Genomic DNA, 25,952 nt, shown 5'->3' on the forward strand with positions numbered 1-25,952 from the left:
AAACAAGTGATGGTGATTGCCCAGTTGTGTGCAGCATCATTGAGTCTGCCAGCAGAATTGCATCTAATGGAGTATCCCTCATTGGCCAATGGATACCTTCGCACTTAGGTGTTATACGCCAGAAATGAAGAGGCCGATCGACTTGCTTCCACTTGTGCTCACTATGAATGTGACTCTGGAAATTTTTCGTAGGTTTGACGACGCTTGTCTGTTGATTCATCAATACCTTCTCAAGCGGCACCCAGACCAGCGTGTTACTAAAGGATGCTTTCTGTCCCGCGTTCGTGGTTGAGGCTTGCCTCGTTGTGTTAGAGCTCTATTGCTCAAGTTAAGAGTTGGCTGAGTAGACAGTCTGTCGTGTGCTTCCTGCGAGACACTTCAGCACCTTATCCTTGCTTTCCTTGTGCAGCGCACGATGCTACTAAGAGACTATCATTTTACTTCCGCTGCAGTGTACGTCCCTTGATCATTGTCTGTTCCCAAGTGGCTGTGCCTCTCGACGGGACCAGGCTCATCACACCCTTCCTTTTCTATGCAAAAACTGGCTTGGCTTCGCATTTGAGAGACTTTGCAAGGGATGATATTCTTTTAGATAATTTTGCTTTTGTATTTTTTGCATTCTTTTGTAATTGGTGCGACCTGCGTGTTCTTTTTCTGTTCCTGCATGTATGTTCTGTTCTTACTTGCACACTCTATTTCTTGTCGTTTAGTCTTTGTAGCCTGTTATATTGCTGTTTATTTCTTCTTTACCTCCATTCAACTTTCATTTCTATCCCCTCCTTCCTAAAGAGTAGGCAGGCTTTGTGCCCCTCTTGGTGGCAGTTGCCAGCCTGCTGCTTTCCTCTTTCCCTGTCTGTGTATTGTGTTTTCACATCATCATCATCAGTAGCAGCCTATATTTATGTCCACTGCAGGACAAAGGCCTCTCCCTGCGATCTCCAATTGTCCCTGTCTTGCACTAGCTGATTCCAACTTGCACCTGCGAATTTCCTAACTTCATCACTCCACCTAGTTTTCTGCCGTCCTCGACTGCACTTCCCTTCTCTTGGTATCCATTCTGTAACTCTAATGGTCCACCGGTTATCCATCCTGCGCATTACATGGCCTGCCAAGCTCCACTTTTTCTGCTTGATGTCAACTAGAATATCGGCTATCCCCGTTTGTTCGCTGATCCACACCGCTCTCTTCCTGTCTCTTAACGTTAGGCCGAACATTTTTCGTTCCATCGCTCTTTGTGCAGTCCTTAACTTGTTCTCGAGCTTCTTTGTTAACCTCCAAATTTCTGCCCCATATGTTAGCACCGGTAGAATCCAATGATTGTACACTTTTCTTCTCAGCGACAGTGGTAATCTCCCAGTCAGGATTTGGTAATGCCTGCCATATGCACTCCAGCCCAATTTTATTTTTCTATAAATTTCTTTCTCAGGATCAGGGCAATTGACCTAGATAAACATACTCCTTTACAGACTCTAGAGGCTGACTGGCGATCCTGAATTCTTGTTTCCTTGCCAGGCTATTGAACATTATCCTTGTCTTCTGCATATTAATCTTCAACCCCACTCTTACACTTTCAAGGGGCACTTAGTTATCCCTATGTGTATGAATACGAAAGCATTGTGACCATCAAAGGTAGAGGGTGACTCCCACCAAAGGTGCGTTCAAGTGCCTAAATCAATTCTATCTTATTTAACTGTGCCTTAATTAACATCCAAAGTCATGGGTTCGACTCCCACTAATGGTCGTCGGTTCAAGTGCCATAATTAACTATATCTTAATTAAACATGTGCCTTAACACCAATGGTCGTGAGTTCGACTCCCACTAATGGTTGTGGGTTCGAGTGCCATAATGAACTCTATCTTAATTAAACCTGCCTTATTTAACTTCACATTCATTAACTTTGCCCTAATTCACTCTGCCTTGATTAACTTTGCCTTAATTGACATCATCAGCTGCCTCGATTTGCTCGCGTGGGCTCACTTGACTTTTTGGACCATCGTGGTCATGCCAACGCCGCTGTGCCAAATTTTCCTCCTCATGAGCCATATAATGCTTTCGCATTAATAATGCAAAAGGAAGTCAGGCGAGTTGATGTTAGTAGGAGATTTGAATGTGCACATGGAGGATTTAGACGGATATGCTGATTACAGTGAAAGCTCGTTAATTTGCATCTCATTAATTCGAACTTTCGGGTTAATTAGAACTGATGGTCATGGTCTGGCCAGAATATAATAGGCGTCTATGGCTTAACCAACTCGTTAGTTCCCGCGCGCATCGGCTCCTCTATCGATAATTCGAATTGTGCGCCGCTGCGTGGTGGTATTTTATACTGCCGCCGCAAGCTTTTAAGGCTCAACGATAGATGGTGCGAGCGCAGCGGCGTCACTGTCGTCATTGCGCTCGCTCTTCGTATCGTGTGGTGGTTCGTGCCGGATGTGTCTGTGTAGTCTCCGTGTCCTTTGTGTGCCGCACATTCAGTCGCTAGGCCTCGTGTACGTCAGAGCTACTAAGTTGTTCGGTGACTTGTCGTGGGTTTTGTGATGGTGTTGCCTTCGGCTGCTGGACCTAGCATATCTGCACTTATACAGTATGACTTCTTGCGGAAGAGGACAGAGCACCAAAACGCTCAAGGAGAAGGTAGAAATCCTTCGTGAAGTGGATGGTGGCAAAACAAGCAAGCTTGAAATTGCAAGGAAGCATGGCATCCCGAAAAGCACTCTTTCAACGTATATAAAAAATAAGAGAGCGACCCATGCGGCCCTCAGCTTTGGAGCTAATGGAGGCTATGCGTGTCGCGCGTCTGTTCTTCAGCTTCGAGGAAGGCGCAGAGGATGCTTTCTGCCACGTTCGCGCGTTGGAAAACAAGGCTATGGCGATCGCATTCAAAGAAGAGAAACAGACAGTGATCACGGGTTATTTTCGCAAATAAATATTTTGAGTGATTTTCCAACAACCCGGTCTCAATTCCTGCTGTTTTTTCAATGAATTTCGTTAGTTCGAATTCAGTTTAATTCGAACTCATTGGGCGTCCCCGCAAAATTCGAATTAACGAGCTTTTACTGTACAGCGATTCTGTAGTGCTGGTTCTGTGCAGTGAACAGAACCTTACGCAGTTGGACCTCAATATCACAAACTCAGTAAAATTGGAACATTACTTTGTTTAAGACTTAGAGATTGACTCCAACCAAATAAGGAAATTTACTAGCCTGGCTCCTTCTTCAGGGGGTATCTTCGGAGGTGGCGGTGTGCCGCCTTTAAAAGGTCCATCGTTGGAAGGGGGAGAGAGCTACCGTAAGGTAGGGAGACACTTGACGGACCACCTGTTCTTGACAGAAGAAAGAGGTGGGAGTAGGGGGGGGGGGGGGAGGGACACAAGATGTTTTGGTGTTGTTGACCTAGAGCGGGGGGGCGAAAACTGGCGAAAAAGGCTACTACTGGAGTCATGGCACATTCAGAACACGGCGGGTAATATATACCGCGTGAAGGGCATCCTTCCTTCTTTGTATGTTCCTGGCCTTGCAGGCGCGACAAAGGGAAGAAAGGACCCCCCGCTATAGGTCAGCAACACCAAAACATCTCGTCCCCCTTCCCCCCCCCCCCCCCCCCCGCTCTAGTCAACGCATTCCCAGCATCGGACAACCCAGCCGACCAGCGACGCCGAAGTCCTCCCCCCCTCCCACCACCACCTCTTTCGTCTGTCAAGAACAGGTGCCCCGTCAAGTGTCTCCCCACCTTACGCTCTCTCCCCCTTCCTCTCCTTTCTTACGATGGACCTTTTAAAAGCAGCACACCGCCACCTCCGAAGAAGGAGCCGAATTGGTTCCGAAATGTCGGGCTAGTAAATTTCCTTATTTGGTTGGAGTCAATCTCTAAGTCTTAATCAATTTTCCCAACCAGACAGGTAATTCTGTCGAAATGTTTAGCATCATTACTTTGTTATACCGAAATTTCATTAAACTGAAATTCGACCTTTAGTGCAATTAAGTGCTGTCATCGACAGATTTTTCTTACATGCACAAGGCCAGAAAAAAAAATTTTAATAACAAAAAAACTAATTTTGTTTAATTTGGGAGTTCACAACCAAAGATGCGGTTTCATGCTGTGTCGATAATATTGTTATGGTGAAGGGAAAGAAGAAGGTGACACGAACTAGAGGAAGACGAAGACTCTGGCCGTTGCCTGAGCACCATATACGTCAGTTGTAAGTATACATTATTTTACACTCGTGGGCTTGCTTTCTTCCTGCAACATTTTGGTGGAAAGTGTGGGGTACAATCACAGAACTTCGCAGCGGACGTCATCTACCCGCCGCTACAATGGCAGATCAACCGACACAACCAACAACACCTCGGCAGTCCATGCCAACGGTCATCCTCACTCATTCTGCTGGACCCAGGGACATTTTGTGGCACGGACAATGCCGATGTTGAGAACTGGCTTACGATGTACGAGCGAGTATGCGACAACAACAGGTGGGATCCAACAATGATGCTAGCAAACCTGATATTTTATCTGAGAGGAACTGCGAAGCAATGGTACGATACGCATGAAGGTGACCTAACGAGCTGGGATGTCTGCAAAAAAAAATGCGAGACCTGTTTGGCAGACTTGTCGGTCATCAGTTGGCAGCAAAAAAAGAACTTGCGTGCCATGCTGAGATGTCCACAGAATCCTATGTAGTGTGCATACAGAATGTGCTGGCCTTCTTGCAAGGCTAATCACATGACCGAGGCAGACAAGATTCCTCACATACTAAAAGGTATTGCAGATGATGCCTTCAATCTCCTGATGTGTAAGGATTGTGCCATTGTGGACGTAATTATAAAGGAGTGCCGGTGCTTCGAACAAGCGAAGGGCCGCCGCATCGCTTAAAACTTCCGAGAGATTGCCCAATACCGCCGCGACATCTTCATGCGAAGACCTGCCGCGGTTCGTTCAGCCGACAGGACCGAAACATATAACGTGGATCGTTCGTCGTGAGCTTGAGGCCATGGCTCAGGCTCCAGTTCTTTCCGACTGTCAGGAAAGCGTGCCTGCTTTCTCGCTTATACAAGCAGTCGTTCGGAAGGAAATAGCAAGTTTGGGCATTCCATCTCTCTGCTCGGTCCGCCATACGAACACCTACCAGATTTCTCCGACTGCTTGCTCCCAGACGCAAAGCCTTCTGCCACTCCGTCGCAACCCAGCTGACTGGCGCACAGCGGATGGTAGACCCATCTGGTTTTAATTGTCCCGGTATTGGACACATCGCCCGTCATTGTCGCAACCGCTGGTCATCGCCTCCTCGGTGGTCGTCTCCGAGTCACTACCACGAAGTGCCAGACAATCGCACTTTTTCGCCCTACACGCCGACTAGGAACATCAACACCGACAGTGCTCCACCAAGATCCAGCCGCTCCCCGTCTCCGCAAGGTTGTAGGTCCTGTTCGCCTCTCGTTCACCGCTCTTCGTCCCCATCTGCAACCGGTTGCTTCACTTCGGGAAACTAGGCGGTGCAGCTCCCGGAGGTGAAGCTGCAACTCCGACCCGGCCCACAAATGCTCTGTTGACCCTGCCTACACCTAGAAACCTACTGGACATTGAAGTTGATGGTGTTCCTGTTAGGTCTTTCATTGATACAGGAGCACAGCTTTCAGTTATGAGCGCTGCTCTCCGCCGAAGGCTCGAAAGAGTTTCTGACATCCGCCGTACCGTGCACAGCACGTGTGACTATTGGGGGCCATTATACCGTTCTTTTATTTATCGTCCTTGAGCACTGTCAGCACGACCTCATTCTTGGCCTCGACTTCCTTTCGAAACACTCTGCCCAAATTAACTGCTCCGCAGGTGTTGTACAGTTGGATCTACCACTTCCTGCTGACACAACAACTTGTGCTTCACACCGCTTATGTTCTGCTGAGTTTGCAAGGCTGTCTCCACAGGCGGCTACAAATGTCCTGACGCCCTGTCCTCCGGTACCTGATGGTGAGTACGTCGTGTCACCGCTTACTGACGTGGTTTTGTCACGCAATATTGCCCTACCGAGCACCTTAATCCGGATCCTCGAAAACTGCACTCGCGTGCCCATCCTCAATTTTCCATTTTCGACGCATGTGCTACCACACGGTATCGCCATAGCGCATATCACTCCTTTCGAAGAATTTGAGATTTCTTCTTTGGCCTCTGAATCCTTCCTCGGTACCAACGGACCGTTGTCACCCACTCCTTCGTGCTCGACGTCTGCGGGCGATGTTTGTAAGATGATCGCCCCTGACCTTCCTTCTGAGCAAACAACAGCTCTTCGTCACCTCCTGTCATCTTATCGGGATATCTTTGATTTGGACGACCGTCCACTGGGCCAGACATCTGTTGTCACGCATTGCATCAACACCGGTGACGCCAGCCCCATTCATAGGCGGCCATATCGTGTCTCCGCAACAGAAAGGGCCATCATATTCTGAGAAAGAGCTCAACAAGATGATGGACAAGGACATCATTGTACCTTCCAGTAGCCTGTGGGCTTTACCGGTTGTTTAGGAAAGAAAAAAGACAACTCGTGGCGCTTATGCCTTGACTACCGTCACCTCAACAAGATAACAAAGAAGGATGTTTATCCCCTGCCTCGCATTGACGGTGCTCTTCACTGCCTTCACGGATCCCAATACTTTTCATCAATTGACCTCCGGTCCGGCTATTGGCAGATAAGCGTCGATGAGATGAACCGAAAGAAAACCGCCTTCATCACACCAGACGGTCTGTACCAATTTAAAGTCATGCCCTTTGGATTATGCAGTGCGCCAGCTACATTCGAGTGCATGATGGACTCTCTCCTGCACGGCTTGAAGTGGTCTACATGCCCCTGTTACCTCGATGATGTGATTGTGTTTTCGCCGAACTTTGAGAACCATCTGCGGCGCCTCACGACCATACTCTCCGTGTTTCGCAGGGCTGGCCTTCAGCTAAACTCCTCTAAGTGCCATTTCAGTTGCCGTGAAATTACCATGCTCGGCCATCTCGTAAACACCGCCGGAATCTAACCTGATCCACAGAAAGTTCGCGCCGTCCGAAATTTTCCTGTACCTTGTTCAACAAACGATGTCCATAGTTTTCTGGGCTTATGCTCTTATTTCCAGCGATTTGCGAAAAAATTTGCTGACATCGCTCGCCCTCTAACTGACCTTCTGAAGAAAGATGTATCTTTCTCTTGGGGACCACTGCAGGAGAAAGCCTTCTCTACTCTGATCGAGCAGCTTACAACTTCCCGATTCTGTCACACTTTGACCCTTCTCCACCCACTGAAGTACGAACTGACGCGAGTGGTTATGGCATCGGCGCTGTCCTCGCACAGCGTCAACAGGGCCAAGACTTGTCATCACTTACGCCAGCCGCCTTCTTTCCATGCCCAAGCGAAATTACTCCATTACTGAGAGCGAATGTCTCACGCTCGCATGGGTGGTCGCGAAATTTCGACCGTACCTTTTCGGTCGAAGCTTCTGCGTCGTAACCGATCATCACTCCCTCTGCTGACTCTCCTCTTTAAAGGACCCAACTGGACAACTTGCATGTTGGGCATTGCGTCTACAAGAATATACATTTTCTATTATGTATAAGTCAGGGCGCCTGCATTAAGGCGCTGACTGCCTGTCCCGCAATCCCATGGATCAACCAGACGATATCGATGCAGACTCGGACATCAGTATTCTGTCCCTCTCCGGCTTTCTCCACATTGGCGACGAGTAATGCCAAGATCCTGTTCTTCGAACACTTATGGAATGCCTGAGCTCCTCGCCCAATGACCCGTCCCTCTGGATGTTCACCTTGCGCGATGGAACTTTATATCGTCGTAGCATTCGTCCTGATGGCCCGGAGCTCCTCCTAGTCCTTCCAAAGCACCTTCGACTGGCCGTGCTCCAGCAACTTGACGACGCTCCTACTGCTGGACTTACTCGTACTTATGACCGCCTGTGGCGCTGCTTCTTCTGGCCCGACATTTATTGCTCTGTGCACCATTATGTCGTTTCTTGCGACCTGTGTCAGCGCCGGAAGACGCCTACTATGCCTGCTGGTTGTCTTCAACCAATTGATATCCCTACAAAGCCCTTCTTCCGTGTGGGCCTCGACCTCCTTGGCCCATTAAAAGAAACAAATGGATTGCTGTAGCAACGGATCATGCCACGAGATATGCCATCACACGAGTGATGCAACCAGCTGCGCTACAGATGTCGCTAATTTCTTACTATACAACGTCATCCTGCACCACGGCGCCCCTCGCCAGTTACTCACGGATTGTGGTCGCTACTTTCTATCGAAGGTCGTCGAGGATCTGCTCCGCTCCTGTTCTACAGAACACCAGGTTGCTACCGCATACCACCCTCAAACGAACAGCCTCACCGAACAATTCAACCGCACACTAACTGAAATGCTGGCCATGTACGTTTCCGACGATCACCACGACTGGGACGTCGCTTTACCGTACATCACTTTCGCATACAACTCGTCGCGTCACGACGCTGCCGGATTTTCACCATTTTACCTTTTGTATGGCCGCGACCCCACCTTGCCCTTCGACATGTTGCTACCTTCCGCAGTACAATCGCCCAGCACTAGTTACGCTCGCGATGCTATTGCCTTAGCCGCGCAGGCCCGAGAGGTCGCCCGTCATCGCCTCACAGTCTCGCAAGCTTCTCAAAAGCGTCGCTACGACCTTCGGCGTCGAGACCACCATTTTTCACCTGGTCCAGAGAAGGACAAGGGTCCTTCTCTGGACGCCTTCACGTCGCGTCGGCTTGTCGGAAAAACTGCTTTCTCGTTATTCTGGTCTGTACCAGATTTTACGTCAACTGTCCGACGTGACATATGAGATTGCCCCAGTCATTCAGCCTTCAGTGCCTTGCAACGTCACCATCGATGCTGTTCACGTCCCTATGGCCCCCCATTAAGTGAGGCTCTATAACCTGCTCCGGGACGGAGCTAACCCCACCGGGAGGGTGATGTTACAGTGAAGGGAAAAAACTGGAGAAAGACGACTCTGGCCGTTGCCTGAACGCCATATAATATACGCCAGTTGCTACGCCATTGCAACGCCAGTTGGAAATATACTTTATTTTACACTCGTGGGCCTGCTTTCTTCCTGCAACAATATCTTCTCATCGGCGGTACGAGGCGAACTCTGCGGAGCTTTTAACGTCCCCTACGCCCCCGCGGCTGGTAGTGTCGCCTACCATGGGATGACACTATAATGAAAAATCTGTGAAAAATAGGATAATTGGCCCAAGACGCTCGCTTTGAGCTGTACCACTGAGCCATCAATCTCAAGGGAGTACTAAACGCAGACATATACTCACATAGGATGCTCAGTAGAGGACTGCCGGGTATTTGACGAGGAACGGGCATGAAAGCCAATGTTCAGTTGTAAGTTAGACCTTTTTGAAGCATTTAGAGCGGTTTTTGTATTCTTTCTTTCCTACAGCATGGACCAGCGCGGTGGGGATACAAATGCACTGCCTGTACGATCGTGCCTTGTCTGCGTATTCAGATTACCACCATGCTATGGGCAGCAATAAATATCTGGGATCGGATCCGCTCTGGCCTCCTTCCTTATGTGGCGTACGCAGGCTTGCATATGTGCAAGATGTTGAAAGCGGGCCTTGCAAAGCGTGCGACAGAGCATCGCAGTATGCCGAGTAGCTGGGGCCCATGTTGAAGTTTTGAACAGCGAAGCTGTTTAAGCCAGACCTAATTTGTGCGTGTGCCACGAAATTATCATCAGCATTGGCTCGAGCGTCATCGTCTTCTTCCGCAGTTTAAGCCAGCCATAATTTGTGCGTGTGGCATGAAACTGCCGTGCCGTAGCCATGGCAACCAGGCGACACCACGCAGACACGGCTCCGCCGAGCTGCTGCCAGCTGCGCGCTACTTCCGCATGCGCCGTGACGTCATCCTGGCGCGTCTGCGCTCGTCGCCCGAGAGAAATAAATAAAACAAAATGAACGTTCTTGGCAAGGCAGGATTCGAACCCAAGTACCCACGGTCCGAAGGCGAGCGTCATAACCACGGTGCTATCACCCACGCTTGCAGAACGTGCTTTATGGGAACCATATGGTTGCAACACAACCATACGGCGCTACTTCCGCATGCGCCGTGACGTCATCCTGGCGCGTCTGCGCTCGTCGCCCGAGAGAAATAAATAAAACAAAATGAACGTTCTTGGCAAGGCAGGATTCGAACCCAAGTACCCACGGTCCGAAGGCGAGCGTCATAACCACGGCGCTATCACCCACGCTTGCAGAACGTGCTTTTATGGGAACCATATGGTTGCAACACAACCATACGGCGCTACTTCCGCATGCGCCGTGACGTCATCCTGGCACGTCTGCGCTCGCTGCTCGAGAGAAATAAATGAATGAATAAAACCTTTATTTTAAGGAAGGGGATGGCTCTAGGCCGCTGTTGGGGATTAGGTGGGAAAGGAATGTGGGTTCCCGGATTGTTGGCTGAGGCACATCTTCATCTCAGTCGTTGATCTCCCGCTTTATGCAGACTCAGGTGCATGTTCAGTTCCGCCGCTCTCGCACGGGCTGGTTGACCCGTTCTACAATACTTGAAACAAGCCACTTTGTCTGCCATATGTCGCAATGGCTTTCTGTGTTTCAGGGTTAGTTTGTATTCCAATTCCTAGTGTTCTAATATTTCCGTGCAGTAAATGTTGAATGTTGGATCTCCCTTGTGAAAAAGCTGCACAGTTCCAAATGAGGTGTTGCAAGTCTGCTCTGCATGACTCCTGACAATGTGTGCATCGGGTATAAGTGTCCGCAGTCGTAGCTTGTCTGGTTTGGTGCCATTTCTCAAGTATGTGTGGTGTGTATGCAGCGTTGGCCATAACCTTGTTCAAAAAAACCTCTTCCATGCGAGTAAGGCCGCCCTTGTCAAACACATGTACTGGTGTAGCTTCTAATAGTCTCAGATTACTGTCTGCTTTTATTTTAGTGAGATTGTAATGCATCAGTGCTCTGCTAGGAGAGCCTTCGGCCAATATCTTTAGGTATGGATTTTGGTCCGCGGGGTTTGGCGAGAAAATGGAGAGGAGTGTGGGGAGCTGTACGTGTAATCAAGCCCACCCGCTTGCGCGGTAACTTCGTGAGCGGCTGAATTTCTCCCATCTGTGCCGGTGTGCCCCAGTGTCCATATGATTTCAACATTTGTCCAATTGTCCTGTATTCTCTTTAGCTCTTTTCTGGTGTCGTTGGCCACAGCATCTGTCGTAGGCACCGTTAATTCGGCCACCGCTTCGTACGAGTCAGTAAGGATCCGATAAGTATTTCGCACTCTATTCTACAATGTCTCCCATGTCAATAGGAATGGTGTTGACCGCTCCCCATATAGCTAAAAGTTCTGCGTGCAAGGTTGCACCCCCGGGAAGCTGACATGTGTGATAGCCATTGTGTTGGGGTGCAGATGTACTAACCCAGGCTATGCTTGCCATGTCGTTTTTGATTGCAGCGTCCGTGTAGATGTCAATGGTGTGCTGCGGCATTCTTAGTTCTAATCTCTTTTCAAATATTTTTCTAGCTTACGCGTTTTGTCTGGCGATAGGGCGTTGTTGCCTCCATATGCCCAGTGGTGCTTCCCATGGTGGTGTTATGGTCGCTTCCGCGGGCTCTGGCTTCGCATGGACTTGTTTATCCCATGCCATGATCTGTTTTCCCTGAGTCGTGTTTTCCAACCGGGATCGCATTCGAATTCCTGCTTCATTGATTATGTCCTGTATGGGTAGAATCGTTACCAGCTTGAGCAGGTCCTCGTTCCTCATTTGCTTCGGTAGCCCAGTGATAGTACGGAGGGTGGCCCTGTGTAACTTTTCGATGTCGCCGAGGTCTCGTTCAGAGAATTCGTACACGGGTGCCCCGTAAAGAATCCTTCCAACCGCGACTGCTTTTGCAAGCGTTTGGCACGCTTTCTGACGCACTCCGCCATACTTGCTCGATATTCGTCTAACCATGTGCAGTAGCGGTCTCCATTTTTGCTTTAGTGTGCAAATCCATAGCTGGGGGCTGTTGCAGCTAGCAATCTGTGCTCCGAGGATCCTAATTTGTCCATTGGTTGACATAATATTGCTTTGGCCTATGTGTAAAGTGATCTGCTTGTTTACATTGGTCGCTTTCTTTCCATCTACGCTGATCAGTTCCGTCTTCTCTGGCAAGAGTTGCAGTCCGAGGTTATCTAAAGTGTTGCTAAGGGCTCAGGATCGCTGCTTGCAGTTTAGTTTGCATGCTCTGCATGTCGAAATAATCCACCGCTTCCGTCCATATTGTTATATCATCGGCGTAAATAGTTAAACGGGCCGAACTGTCTCGCTTGAGACTTTCTGCTACCCGTGTCATGGCCAGATTGAATAGCATAGGTCCGAGGATGGAGCCGTGGAGCACTTCCCTATCCAAGTAGTAGGTCCTCGGACTCCATTCCGGTGCCTTGCCATGGAGCTGGATTGGTCTGCTTTGGAGGAAGCTACAGATCCAATTGTATAATCTTTGGCTAGGGTACCTGGTTGCTAATTCCTGTAAGATGACCTCTTGTGTCATGTTATCGAATGCTTTGTGCATATCGACTGCAAGAATATAGTCAGGCATCTGTTTGCGAGACTTGTGGTTGATCACTCTGCGGAGCAACCAGAGGCAGTCATGTGTACCCACGTTCGGCCGAAAACCTGCCTGTGCAGGATGCAAACCCGGTTGTACATATTCGATGTAGTGTTGCATTCTTGTGTTTAGCATTCTTTCGATCAATTTGCAGATAGTTGAGAGCTATGGGGCGTAGATTAGCTGGTTTCGTGTAGTCTTTGCCCGGCTTCGGTATAGGGTAGATGAGAGAAAGCTTTAGTGAACTGGCACTAGTCCGGATTTCCAGGATTTATTGACAATTGTTAAGAGCCATTCTTGAGCTTCATTTCTGAGGTTTCGAAGTTCTTGCCAAGTCACTCCATCGTGCCCGGCAGCTGACTTCGTTTTGCCTTGTGCAAGGGCCGCTACGAGTTCACTCAGCGTAAAGGGCTTGTCTAGCTCCTCTTTCGCGTTGTCTATCGTGGCAGAAGGCAGCAGTTTCAGAGGCACTTCGGCAGCATGTGGGAAGAAAGTGTGGATGTCCTCCAGCACGGCAGGCTCTTCTCGCAAAAAGAGTTCCGCAAAAGGACCTTTCTTTCTCCCAAGCAGGCTCCTTAAAAATCTGCCATAGCCTTTTTAAACTGGGTTCCCGGCTAAGCTTCGCGCACGTATTGTGCCACGTGTCTCCTTCGAGTTGTTGTTGGTATTCCTTGATGAGTCGGTATTGATGTTTAAGGCACATTAGATCTTTGTGATGCTTTCCTTTATACCGGTATTGCTGTGTGAGGCGGTTGACCTTCCGCCATAGAATTGCAAGGTGCATATCCATGTGAGTTGTGTCATCGCATGGGATAGTTTCTCTGGCCTCCGGCCGTGCCTCCGCTATCATAGCGCTGAATTGTTCAAAGTCCGCAAAAAAGTCCCCGGTGGCCATTCGAAATTCTTTCCGGTAAAAAAAAACACCGTTTCTCTCCTTTCCCGGATCTTTTTGCGATTGAGCGTGATGATTATTGGTAAATGGTCGCTTCCCCTTGTCGTCGATTCTACGTCCCATTGCCTTATGAGCCCTGGAGTGGCTAGTGTCAGATCGGGCGTTGTGTCCTGTTGTCGCGCGTGTAGCCCTATGCGGGTTGGTGTTTCTGGTGTGTTGCATATATCCAGAGTTGACATTTCTATTGCATCGTGCAGTATGCGTCCTCTCGGGTCAGCTTTGGCATAGCCCTATGTTTGATGCTTGGTGTTAAAGTCTCCCCCCACTAGAATGGGAAGGCCTCCAGCTTGTGCCTGCACCTTACCGAGCCATTGGTAGGAGTCATTCCGGTGCAGGCGTTTGGTGTGTTGCGACACCACGGACCCGAGCACATGAGGGTTGGCCCCTCCCGCGTGTAGCCGTGCGCAGCTTAGCCGTGTCCTGGGAAAAGAGGATCCTGGAGGTTGAGCCGATGCCGGGTGTTTGGACATTTACAGCCCCTCGGTGGAGGCAACACACCTCTTTGGCCTCCGCTTCGCGTAGACGGCACCCCCGGACTGACCCACCCGGGGGAAATCGGTAGTCGCCTTTTCCTGTCTCTCTCTCCCCAATCTTCGTCTCTCTCTCATACTTTTTCGCCTTTCCTGTCTTCTACTCTCTTCCATTTACTTCCATTCTCCCTGGCGGCAAGGGTTAACCGTGTGTGGCTATCCTACCTTGGGTACACCATATTTGGTTATAGTAGCGGCGTACGACTGGCGTCGTGCAGACTTGTGTACAAGCTCTGCCGCGTCCCCTCGTTGGGCTCCGTGGTGGGTGGTCGGCGCTGTTGCCGAATATACACACCTTCTTATGGCAGCGCAAACCTCTGTTGTCTATGATCGGCCTCTGAAAAGAGGCCGCACCGAAGCAACGTTTCAGTTCTCCTTTCGGAACAATGCCCCAGCATTCCCCAAATACCATGTAGTGCATAGTGAAAACAACATACCCGTAAGGAAGCTTTCACCATTTCTGGTGGCCAAGTGCCTGAAAGACAAAATTGGATCAACATACAAAGCCTCAAAAATGTCTAGCGGGGACCTCCTCCTAGAACTAAATGACAAAGATCAAGTGCAAAAGCTCTCAGAACTTACCAGCATTGGCGACGCGGCAGTCACAATTTCAGCCCACAGAACACTAAATACAAGCAGGGGCGTGATATCCGAGGAGGACTTCCTTGGCTTGAGTGATGAGGAACTGCTCGAGGGTTTCCAAGAGCAAAACGTGACTAAAGTACAAAGAATCGTCATCCGCAGAAATGATCAAGAAAATCCGACAAAACATGTTATACTTACCTTTGGGACAAGCCTACCTCTCTGAATGCAGGATACGTAAAAGTAAATGTCAGACCATATATCCCCAACCCCAGACGATGTTTCAAATGTCAACGGTTTGGACATGCTTCACACACATGCCGAGGACAAACAACCTGTGCTAAATGCAGCTCCAATGACCACCAATCTGACAATTGCACTTCTTCTCCACACTGTGTTGAATGCAAAGGGGACCATCCAGCTTACTCGCGGTCTTGCCCTTGCTGGAAAAAAGAAAAGGAAGTAATTGCACTAACTGTTAAAGAAAAAATCTCGTTCTTTGAAGCACGAAAGCGATTGTCTTACCTCTCCAGAAGAAGTTATGCCGATGTGACGCAGGTGGGGGCAGCGTCACAGAGGCCTCGGGAGTCCTCCGAGCCCGCGCACAGTGGTCCCGCAGTGACCCCTCCCGCCCCCGTGGTGGCAGCAGCCAGAGCTGCTCCATCGTCGTCGAAGGGCCCGCAGACACCAGTCTCCCAAGGCCCTAAACTCAGTCGAACTCCACGGCCCGAGACACGTGTCCCGGCGCCCAACTCTCGATCCTCCAGCGCCTCTGAGAGAGCAATGGAGGTCGACGCAAAAACCCCGGTGTCGTCGACACCGAAGGACAAGCGCTCTCTCGAGCGCGCCAAGAGGGACAAAGTCCCAATAACCACGTTAATTAAAAAAGTGATAACCCTCCTTTCTAATAACCCTCTCCACACCTATGTCACCTAACATCTTATAGAATCATAATGCCATTTTTTACCTTTATGTTTTAAAATGGCTTTTATTATCCACTGGAACTGCAGAGGACTTTTACACAGCTTAGGTGACATAAGAGATATACTGAATAACCTCTCCCCTGTGGCTTTGTGCCTATATGTGACAAAAACATTAATATCTTAAAAGGCTTCACTGTTGTACGGTGCGACCGTACCCAAGCTAACCGGCTTTCGGGCGGTGTGGTTGTGAAACACGGAATTCCAGCTAGAGCAGTAACCATTAATAGCCACATAGAAGCCGCTGCTGTCACCATTTTAGCACATAAAACCATTACCATCTGTTCCCTCTATATTCCTCCACACACACAGTTCACTGTAAGAGATTTAGACCTGATTTTAGACCAGCTACCGGAACCATTTCTGATAGCCGGGGCAGCAAAAAAACTGACCATAGGGGACTAACAATCGAAGATTTTATCCTAAGTAATGAACTATGCCTTTTAAATACTGGTGCGGCCTGTTCCCCTAGCACAGGAGCGATTTGGCAATGTGTTCCCCATCTCTGTTCACCGATCTTCATTGGACTGTAATAGATAATCCCTACGGTAGTGATCATATGCCTGCAGTCATAAAACTAACATGCGTACTGCCTATAACACTTTCTAGGCCACGCCGTTGGAAACTGCACCTAGCAAACTGGCCTCTCTTCACCGAAAAAGCCAGTTTAGAAAAAGTTATCTTAGATGACCTAAGCATAGACAAAGCGAATGAGAGGATTACTGCTTGCATAGTTGCTGCGGCGGAAGAGGCTATTCCCCAATCTTCTGGATTCGTGAGTAAAAAACTAAAACCCTGGTGGACGAATGAATGTACAGAAGCTAAAAAACTTCAAAACAAAGCGTGGGGTATCTTCCGAAGGTACCCAACCCAAGATAATCTCTTATTATTCAAAAAAGCGAAAGCAAAGGCGAGGTATATCCGTAGACAAGCGGAACGAAATTCATGGAAAAACTATATCTCCTCGATTAACAGTTCAATAACATCCAAGAGAATGTGGGACCAGGTTCGCAAGTTTAGGGGCAACTATGCTCCCTACACGATCCCCATACTGTCAACTCCAGGCACACAAACAAGTCTCCAGGAACAAGCAGACATATTAGGCGAGCACTTCTACACCATATCTAGCTCAGCAAACTATTCCACAACATTCCTAAAACACAAACAGTCCGCCGAAAAACAAAAGCTTCCGACAACGGGAAGTTCAGATAGACCGTTCAATGCCCCCTTAACACTCCACGAAATAAACAGAATAATCTCTTCGGGTAAGAAAACAGCACCGGGTCCTGACAAAATACATTACGCTATGCTGGCCCATTTGTCCCAGAAAGCGGTGGAGGCCTTGTTGCGTTTTTTTAACACGATCTGGGAAACGGGTAAAATGCCTGCAGAGTGGAAAAGGGCTATTATTGTTCCCTTTCTGAAGGCGGGAAAGTCACCAAATACACCTAACAGCTACAGACCTATAGCACTAACAAGTTGCCTCGCTAAATCCTACGAAAGCATAATAAATATAAGACTAACATACGTTCTCGAAACCGATAACTTACTAGACACTCATCAGTGTGGTTACAAGAAAGGCTGCTCAACAACTGACCATCTCGTTCATCTTGAACACACCATACGTGAGGCATTCCTTTATAAACAGCACTGCCTAGCGGTGTTTTTCGACCTAGAAAAAGCATACGACACCACATGGAGGTATGGCATTTTACAAGATCTAGCAACACTAGGAATACGCGGCAGAATGCTCAACTGTCTGGCCGATTTTCTGTCAAACCGAACATTTCAAGTCCGTCTGGGAGCAACACTGTCCCGAGTCTTTGTCCAAGAAAATGGCGTCCCACAGGGTTGCGTATTAAGCACTACTCTCTTCGTGATGAAGATGAACTCCGTAAATTCAGTTATACCGCCCAACATCATGTACTCTTTATACGTCGACGACCTTCAAATTGCATACCGTGCCTCGGGTATGTCTACATGCGAAAGGCAAATCCAGATAACAGTTAACAAGTTGACGCACTGGGCCGATAAAAATGGATTTCAGTTTTCTACACAAAAAACTGTGGCAGTGGTATTTTCACAAAAAAGGGGGTTACACCCTGACCCAGCTCTCAAATTAAATCAAAGCCCGTTACCGGTTAAGCAAGAGCAAAAGTTCTTGGGAATCATTTTTGATAGTAAACTGAACTTTATCGCCCACATTAACAGCGTAAAAACCAAGGCAAACAAAGCACTTAACATCCTGAAGGTCCTATATCGTAAGCATTGGGGCGCCGACCGAACATGCCTGTTACGTATTTACCGCTCTGTCGTGCGCAGCATTCTTGACTACGGTTGCATAGTTTACGGGTCAGCAAGGCAGTCGTACATCAAACGTCTTGACCCCACGCACAACCACGGACTACGCTTAGCAACTGGTGCGTACAGAACCTCACCAGTAGAAAGCCTATATGCCGACAGTAACGAACCCTGTTTGGAGCACCGAAGAGCTTTTCTTACAATTTCATACGTGCTCAGAATCACAGCTTAACCTAATCATATATGCCACACTCTTGTTACTTACACCACACACAGAACACACTATGCTAACAAGCCACATAGCGTGAGACCACTTATCCTTCGATTCGAAGATATGTGCCAAAGCTACAATGTTCCGAGCGAGGCTCTCAAGGTCGCCGAAAGACCGAACAGACTCCCCCCATGGCATGGTTTCGCACATTTTTGCGATTTTACCCTAACATGCCACAAGAAAAAAGAAACACCGCTTGAACACATAATGCAAGATTTCTTAGAATTACAAAATAAATACATGACTACACCGAGTTTTACACTGACGGTTCCAAGACAAATGAACATGTTGAAAGCGCAGTTGTATCGGAACACTGGGAAAATTGTCTTAGGTTGCCACAGTCTGCTTCGGTTTTTACAGCCGAAGTATATGCCCTGCTTATGGCCTTGGAAAATATAGTAACAGAAGATTATAAAAAAGCAGTTGTCTACACAGATTCCCTTAGTTCACTTAATTCTCTCCATAGAAAATCAGAGTGCGAACCTTTTCTCGGCTGCATCCTGAGAATGCTCGGCAAATGTGAAAAGCATGGTAAAATAATTCATCTCTGTTGGGTTCCAAGTCACGTGGGAATCCCGGGAAATGAAAAGGCGGACAAATGTGCAGCACTCACAGCCTGTAACAAAATTAGACAAATAAATCTTCCATTCAAGGACTGTGTCCGGGTGGTCCATGCTGCGATCACCTCAAAGTGGCAACACGAGTGGGGCTGCCAAGTAAATAACAAACTACAAATAGTAAAACCCATACTACAGGAGTGGAAGACATCTTATCACCAGGAACGTTTCATGGAAGTCATTCTATGTCGCATTCGCATCGGACACACACATCTCACACATAACTTTTTATTGAAAAATGAACAACAAACGGTTTGTGATCACTGCCAAGAATCCCTAGCTGTGAATCACATTTTAATAACATGTCCGGCGTTGGAGGAAAAAAGACAGAAATATTTTTATGAACTTTACAAAACACTAACACCACTTCATCCATCCCTGATCCTAGCTGAAAATGCACTTGTATCTCTAGACGATGTTTTAAATTTTTTAGATGAAACAGGGTTCTTAAACAAATTTTAAAGTAAATGATCTTTGTTGCTTGAAGCACTTTTATCAAATTATATATTTTCAACCTGTGCATGGCGCATCATAGCCTTAGTTGCTTTTGCTCCACAAGACCTTGCATAACTAACTAACGAACATTCTTGGCAAGGCAGGATTCGAACCCGGGTACCCATAGTCCGAAGGCGAGCGTCATAACCACGGCGCTATACACCCACGCTTGCAGAACGTGCATTTATGGGAACCTTATGGTACTGACGATTGCAACAGAACTTTCTTTGGGAGAAAGAAAGAGAAAGGAGGGAGAGAGATATTCTAGCTACAACCAAGAGACACAATAAATCAGCCAGCTTCACTGTGTCTTGAGCTTTGCGCGGCCTAGTGCAAGTTTTTGCCTTTTTTTGTCATTTGCGTGAGAAAACATAATAATAATTTTCATTTCAAAATCAACTCTTCGTTGTTTTTATGTCAATTCATCATTTCCTGACCACAACAGAACCAATTCACGGCCTAAAAATAATGACCCTGGCATTATGGCCACAGGCTTGCTCATTCTTGTGGTTAATGTCACTTCGGCCACTTTTCTGGCTTTATAACTCTGACCTCACAAAAATAATGCAAAGTATTTTTATATATTGAATTAGGGCATGTGCTTGGCTTTAATTCTGGAGAGTTTAAAGAAAATTGAAGATGGCCTTTTTTTAATTGATTTTCAAAATATTGCATTTTTAGAGACATGCCTTTCCGGAAACGGTTTGGACAAATTTTGTAGACACGTAGGGTACAGCTACAGTAAAACATTTGCGTCACAATTTAAGTGAAGCGTCTCATATCAAGAGAGCTATGGACGATTACAAGTTACCCTGCTCCCTAGACATGCTTTTTCTCCTCAACTTGTTCGCCGAGTGATCGGGGCTAAGCTCCACCAGTGCCTCCTCTAAGACTCCACCTTCGCTGGCTCTATGTCATGATGTGACGTGTTGTCTACTTCCAGTCATCTTGGAGCCAGCGCACAAAGGCTCTCCAACCTCTCCGCTAGCCGCCTGGCCGTTCATCCCCAGCAAGAGCGATCCAAGCAGCGTGCATTGCGAGCATTCTGTCGCAACGCTGAGCATGTCAGAGCGTGCCAGCTCGTCTGTGGTTAACCACAGGCGTTTTGACGGATGGGTGAAGGCGTAAACTAAAGCCCCTCCATGATGTGATGAAGGAGCTTTAGCATAGATGTGAGCGGCCTGATCGACATGCACGGGCCAGCCAAACACAGAGCTAATATTGCTGTAACCAAGTGACATTTTAAGCGTGTTCAAGATTACGCTCCTGCCGAAAATATGTGCCAGCAGCAAAGTAGAATACACTTGGTTACTGCTATATTCGCTCTGTGTTTGGTTGAGCTTTGTGCCGCCGAGGTGGCTGCACCGGGCGTAGATGGCGAGATAGAAAGATGCACTCAATACGTCCGAAGTTCACCAAGAATGCAAGACACTACAATAAGTGGCGATTGTGTTTATCATGTAATAATAAGAATTATATCATGTTATATGTAATAAACAATAAATAAATAATTTGGTACACCTAATAACAGCCTACATACGTACAGTAATCTGCGGTCAAGTGTAAGAATGCAGCCCGAGTATTTACCACAGTTTCACTGTAAAGCGTCGCGACCAGTGGCATCGCTAGAAAGCTCCAGGGGGGGAGGTGGTGAAATGGCAACGAATCATTCATCAAAGCCTAAAGGCACCTTTTGCTGAGTGGTGTAGTGGCACTGTGCGCTGACTACAGAAAATAACATAATGGAAATTAGTAGGAGGGTGTGCTTAGCTAAACTTGGGGGTGCTTTAGAATGTGGAGTTGAAATTAAATAATAATTAGAGACGTTGCCCCGCAGAGGTACATAAAATGTTTAGCACATACACCCGTGCAGCACTCGGACACCCGCCGTGGTGGTGTAGTGACAATGGCATTGCGCTGCTAAGACCGAGGCTGAAATCCCGCCCGCGGCAGCCGCATTTCGATGGGGGCGAAATGCAATAACGCCTGTGTACCGTGCATTGAGGGCACGTTAAACAACCCCAGGTGGTCAAAATTAATCCAGAATCCCTCAATACGGCCTGCCTCATATTCATATCGTGGTTTTCGCATGCAAGATTTCACCCCTCCCTTTTAAAAAAAAAGTTGCAGTGGCTTAGCTCGGCTATGCCAGGATATACGTAGCGTTAGCAAAGGTTCAGCTGATTATTCTTAACTTATTCTTAAGATTATTCTTAAGATAAGATTATTCTTATGAGTCAAGCTTCTCCGTTCTTCTGCGCTGTTGAGCAGCATTTGCGCTCTCCTTCTCCATGGCTATACCACACTGGCAAACGCCAGTCAGAAGCGCAGCGGCTCCAGCGCAGCGTCAGACGGCGACTGCACAGCGAGCGAGCGCCGGCACCAGTGCGTCTGCCACGGCTACGACGTCACTCCTCTGGAATGCGCAGACCGGCGCCGGTGATCCGCGCGCGGTGGCGGCGGAGTGCGCGAGAGGTGCCGGCTCCGGTGGCTCCGGTGCGCATGCCGTGTGACATCACTGACCCTTGCGCATGCGCAGCACGACTCTTGATGTGCCGCGCGAAACGGGCTTGGCTAGGCCAGTGTAGCTAACGCTACAAAAATGCCCGTTGTAACTACTTAGAAATACTTACCTACCGGACCAACTGCGCTAGCGGATAGTGTGAGATTATTATAAATGCGTGCTTTAATTTTCTTATGAAAGCGCCTTCAAAATACAACATGTTCTACTCGGATTGTTTTCTTCGCCTTGTCGCCTACTGTTTTTGCCTCCGTCTTCATTTTCCTCTCCTTTCAAGTTTTCTTGAAGATGTTTCTTTCAAGTTCACTTAAAATATGCGGTTAATCTATTGCGTTAATACTTCCGAGTCTACGTATATGTGCACTGCACGGGGCTGTGCATACACTCTGCAAACACATGCATGCATTTCTTGATTTTCTTGTGCATGTTTATTTTCATAATGTTAATCTAGACATTAATCTGGCATACTATTTGCTCTGTATTTTTTAGAAGTGTTCTTTCCTGAAATGAAAAAAAAAAATTCACACACCTGTTTTTCTGCCTGTTAGTACAAAATAAACATAAATATGTGCTTTACATGTGATGTGCTGAATTGAGTTGTGTGGTGCACTCGTTACTTTGGGAATTTTAAAAAGAAGTAAATATAATTAGTTATCTACAGAACAAGCTACACGCTGACGCAAGCCATAAGAATGAAATTATGCTTTGTTGCTTGAAACGTCGTGGCAGGCCACTGCCCCGGGTGCTGTTGGCCCAAATAACGCCACTGGTTGCGGCATACGTTTTTTTTTTCAGCTTTCTGTGCCAATTCAAAATTATAACTTGCTACTTAAACCGCGAACAGCATCTTCGATTCGGTCAATATAAATCATGGTGTTTTCATTTTCACCAAAATCTCGAGACACATTCTTGGCAGTTGTCAGTCCCTTTAGAGGGCTTGATGGAGAGCAGAGGTGGCAGATGTTTTCTGGAAAAAATCGGCTGGATTTCTGACCCTTTCGATGTCGCGGTTGTTAGTGCTGTACGTAATACAGCAGCACTGTTTGTGCAGATGCGATTGTTCGGGGTGATCCTGAGTGAAAAGTTGTACAGCACTTGTGTAGAAGGAATGCAGCATCTGTTTAGCAAATCGTAATGATTCCTCCCTTGTTGCAGGTTCCTGAAGGAGCAGGCACCACTTGACAAGGACAAGTAGGCGAGCATGCTGTGCTTCCTCCGAAAGCCTAATAAATGTCAGGTGGTGCACTCCTTCACTCCCTGGGCATCACGGCGCACATCAGCAGAGGGAAACGGGCAATGCTGTCAGCAAATGTGTTGCCGACGACTGTTTCACGCGGAAGCATTGTCTGGTCATTTGCGCTGACAATGTCGTTTAGTGTGACAGTGTTAGTGAGTTTGTTGTCCAGTGTAATAATATAATGATAGGGAGCAGCGGATATTGTAGTGAATCAGGACTTGTTGCTGGGCTAGTTGGTTCATCTCATTCCGTAGTGTTAAGACGCAAACAAGGACGGGAAGAAAAACGATCAGGACAGCGTCACTTGCAACTAGTTTATTCAATGAAGACAAGGGTCAAATTTATAGGAGAAGATGGCCTTGTGCGCACTTACATTTGCGCACATAACTCAAAGCTTGCATCATTACCCAATCATATAGTGCAGAAACTGGCGTTCAGTGCTGCGTAAAGCCACAGACGTATCGCTGACACAGGTGTCACGTGTCTTAGCAATTAAATAAGCCTCCATTAACTCCCGTGCCAGGGAATCTTTGCTTTTACCAAAAATACGGATATTGAAAAAGTCTGCCTCACATGTGCAGGAATCACAGTGCATAGGTAAATGCGCACTAATCTTATTCTTGATAGACAGCTCGTGTTCTTTTGCCCTATCAATGATGCAACGGCCTTTCTGACCAATATAAACCCTGCCGCAATCAAGTGGAATTTCGTACACCACACCGACCGTGCATTCTTGGCAAAAGCAAAGATTCCCTGGCACGGGAGTTAATGGAGACTTATTTCATTGCTATGAAACGTGACATCTGTGTCAGCGATACGTCTGTGGCTTTATGCAGCACTGAATGCCAGTTTCTGCACTATATGATTGGGTAATGGTGCAAACTTTGAGTTACGTGCGCAAATGTACGTGCGCACAAGGCCATCTTCTTCTATAAATTTGACCCTTATCTGCTTTCAATAAACTAGTTGCAAGTGACGCTCTTTCCTGTCCTGATTGTTTTTTTTTTTGTTTTTTTTTTTGTTTTTTCCGTCCTTGGTTGCGTCTAAACACTACAGAATAGGATATTGTAGTGGCTATACTAGTGTACAGCTTGTTTCATTATGAAGGCAAAATTCTGGAATTGGTAATAAGCCTGTGCAACTAGTTTTGTAATTTGTTATTAAAAATTGTCAGTGTGTTTAGAGACTGCCAGGCTAGCCATAAAAGTCCGCTGGAAGCTTTGGCCAGCCTGGGTCCCTCATGTACATGAAGCTTGAATAAAAGATTATTTCATACGTTAAAGATGCCATCAAAAGAGGTGGGTTTAGGGGTGGGTTTGAAACAATGTATCAAAACAGGTGAGTAGGTGCACAATTTAAGATCATAAAGAGCAGGCAACCGCAAGGGTGCGACTGTTTTCACAACAAATCCATGCAGGGGTGGGGCCTCGCCTCGATGACGTATCACCATTTTATTTATTTTTTCCCTCTCTGTTTGGCCATGCGGTCAGGCGGCGCCTCAGTTCGGATCAGTTCATTCCACGTGAGCACGAAGTTGGCGCGCGTATCATATTCATGGCGTGCGTTTTGTTTCGCTTGTGAAAGCGCGGAATGCAACGATGAGCGAGCCTCCTGACCAACAGAAGGTGATCGAAAAGTACCTCTCGTTCCACGTGAGCAAGAACTTGGCGCGTGTATCATATTCGCGGCGTGCATTGTTTTGTTTTGCTTGTGAAAGCGCGGAATGCAACGATAAGCGAGCCTCCTGACCAACAGAAGGTGACCGAAAAGTACCTCTAAGGGTTACATCATCATGAAGATGGCTTCTCCCATGGCTACCTGAATTCAGACGATGAGCTTAAGCTTTTTGAGAGGTCCTTGTCTGCCGTCAACGAGAGGTATGCTGTGCAGACATCAAGAGACCTGAACAAGCCATCTAAATGTAAGGATGTATCGACTGCTTCTTAATGTTTCGCTCTGCGCGTAGATTTATCATTGAAAAACGCAGTAGTAATTTTAACCAGGGACTCAAACCCGGCAGAACGACTTGTTTTCAGTTGCGGTTAGTGCGCAACACTAGACAATTGATTTATCTTGATTCGCCTTTTGAAGATCGGCTTATTCATTGTACTGGTTACCGGTTCAGAATTCCCTTGGCACCTATTTATTTCGGTTTGAGTGGAGTATTGTTCTGGTTACCGCGATATGACCCGATCCTAAGAAATTTTGATAAACGTAAAAATAACTGTTATTTTTCATTTTCAGTCATGATTAGAACCACGCATGCAAGCTAATTGTGACTTTAAAAAATGAGAAAGTCTGCCCATAAGGGATGAAGACGGTAACCTTTACGAAGGAGACGCGCTGCGGTACATCACAGACGTTATCAGGCATAACTTCGGCACGAGAAAAAGCGTAGTTCAGATCCAGCAACAGCAGAGAGGCCTGAGAGATCAAAATTTAGCATAGAAAGCTTTTATTGGAAAAAGGCTACAGAAAATGTCCCTAACAACATGGCAGCAGGACCCGATGAAATCCCAATACAGCTAATCAAAAACCTCGGTCCAAAAAGCAAGGCACTGCTGACTAATGCCATAAAGCAAGTGATTAGAACAAACAAAATTCCCGTTGGATGGTGTGAAAGCAAGATGAATCTCATCTACAAAGGAGATAAGGATAGGACGAGCTCGTACAGGCCAGTTACAGTAACGTCGGTGATATATAGAATGGCAATGCAAGCCATAATATTGGAACTGTCGAAGTGGGTGGAGAAAAACGATGTATTGGGGGAACTACAGGATGGCTTCAGGCCAGGCAGACAAGCATCTGCCTGGCCTGAACAGAACAATACTCCACTCAAACCAAAATAAATAGG

The 25,952-nt window shown here is 47.3% G+C and overlaps 1 protein-coding gene across 2 annotated transcripts in view; it reads left to right on the forward strand.

Annotated features, from left to right (window-relative positions):
* The window catches only part of LOC119445370 (28S ribosomal protein S23, mitochondrial), a 63,659-nt gene extending 39,279 nt beyond the window's left edge, over positions 1 to 24,380 (forward strand). The window contains exon 4 of one of the 2 annotated variants that reach the window (XM_049664512.1): positions 5,825 to 5,873. In XM_049664512.1, the coding sequence (XP_049520469.1) occupies positions 5,825 to 5,858 (34 nt within the window). In that variant the 3' untranslated portion in view covers positions 5,859 to 5,873. Of the gene's footprint in view, positions 1 to 5,824; positions 5,874 to 23,016 lie in introns of those variants that run through there. The other variant, XM_037709674.2, reaches the window with a different exon arrangement.
* Positions 24,381 to 25,952: the final 1,572 nt, after the last annotated feature.

The sequence above is a fragment of the Dermacentor silvarum genome, chromosome 3, assembly GCF_013339745.2.
Source record: "Dermacentor silvarum isolate Dsil-2018 chromosome 3, BIME_Dsil_1.4, whole genome shotgun sequence".
In the NCBI taxonomy this organism is placed as follows: domain Eukaryota; kingdom Metazoa; phylum Arthropoda; class Arachnida; order Ixodida; family Ixodidae; genus Dermacentor; species Dermacentor silvarum.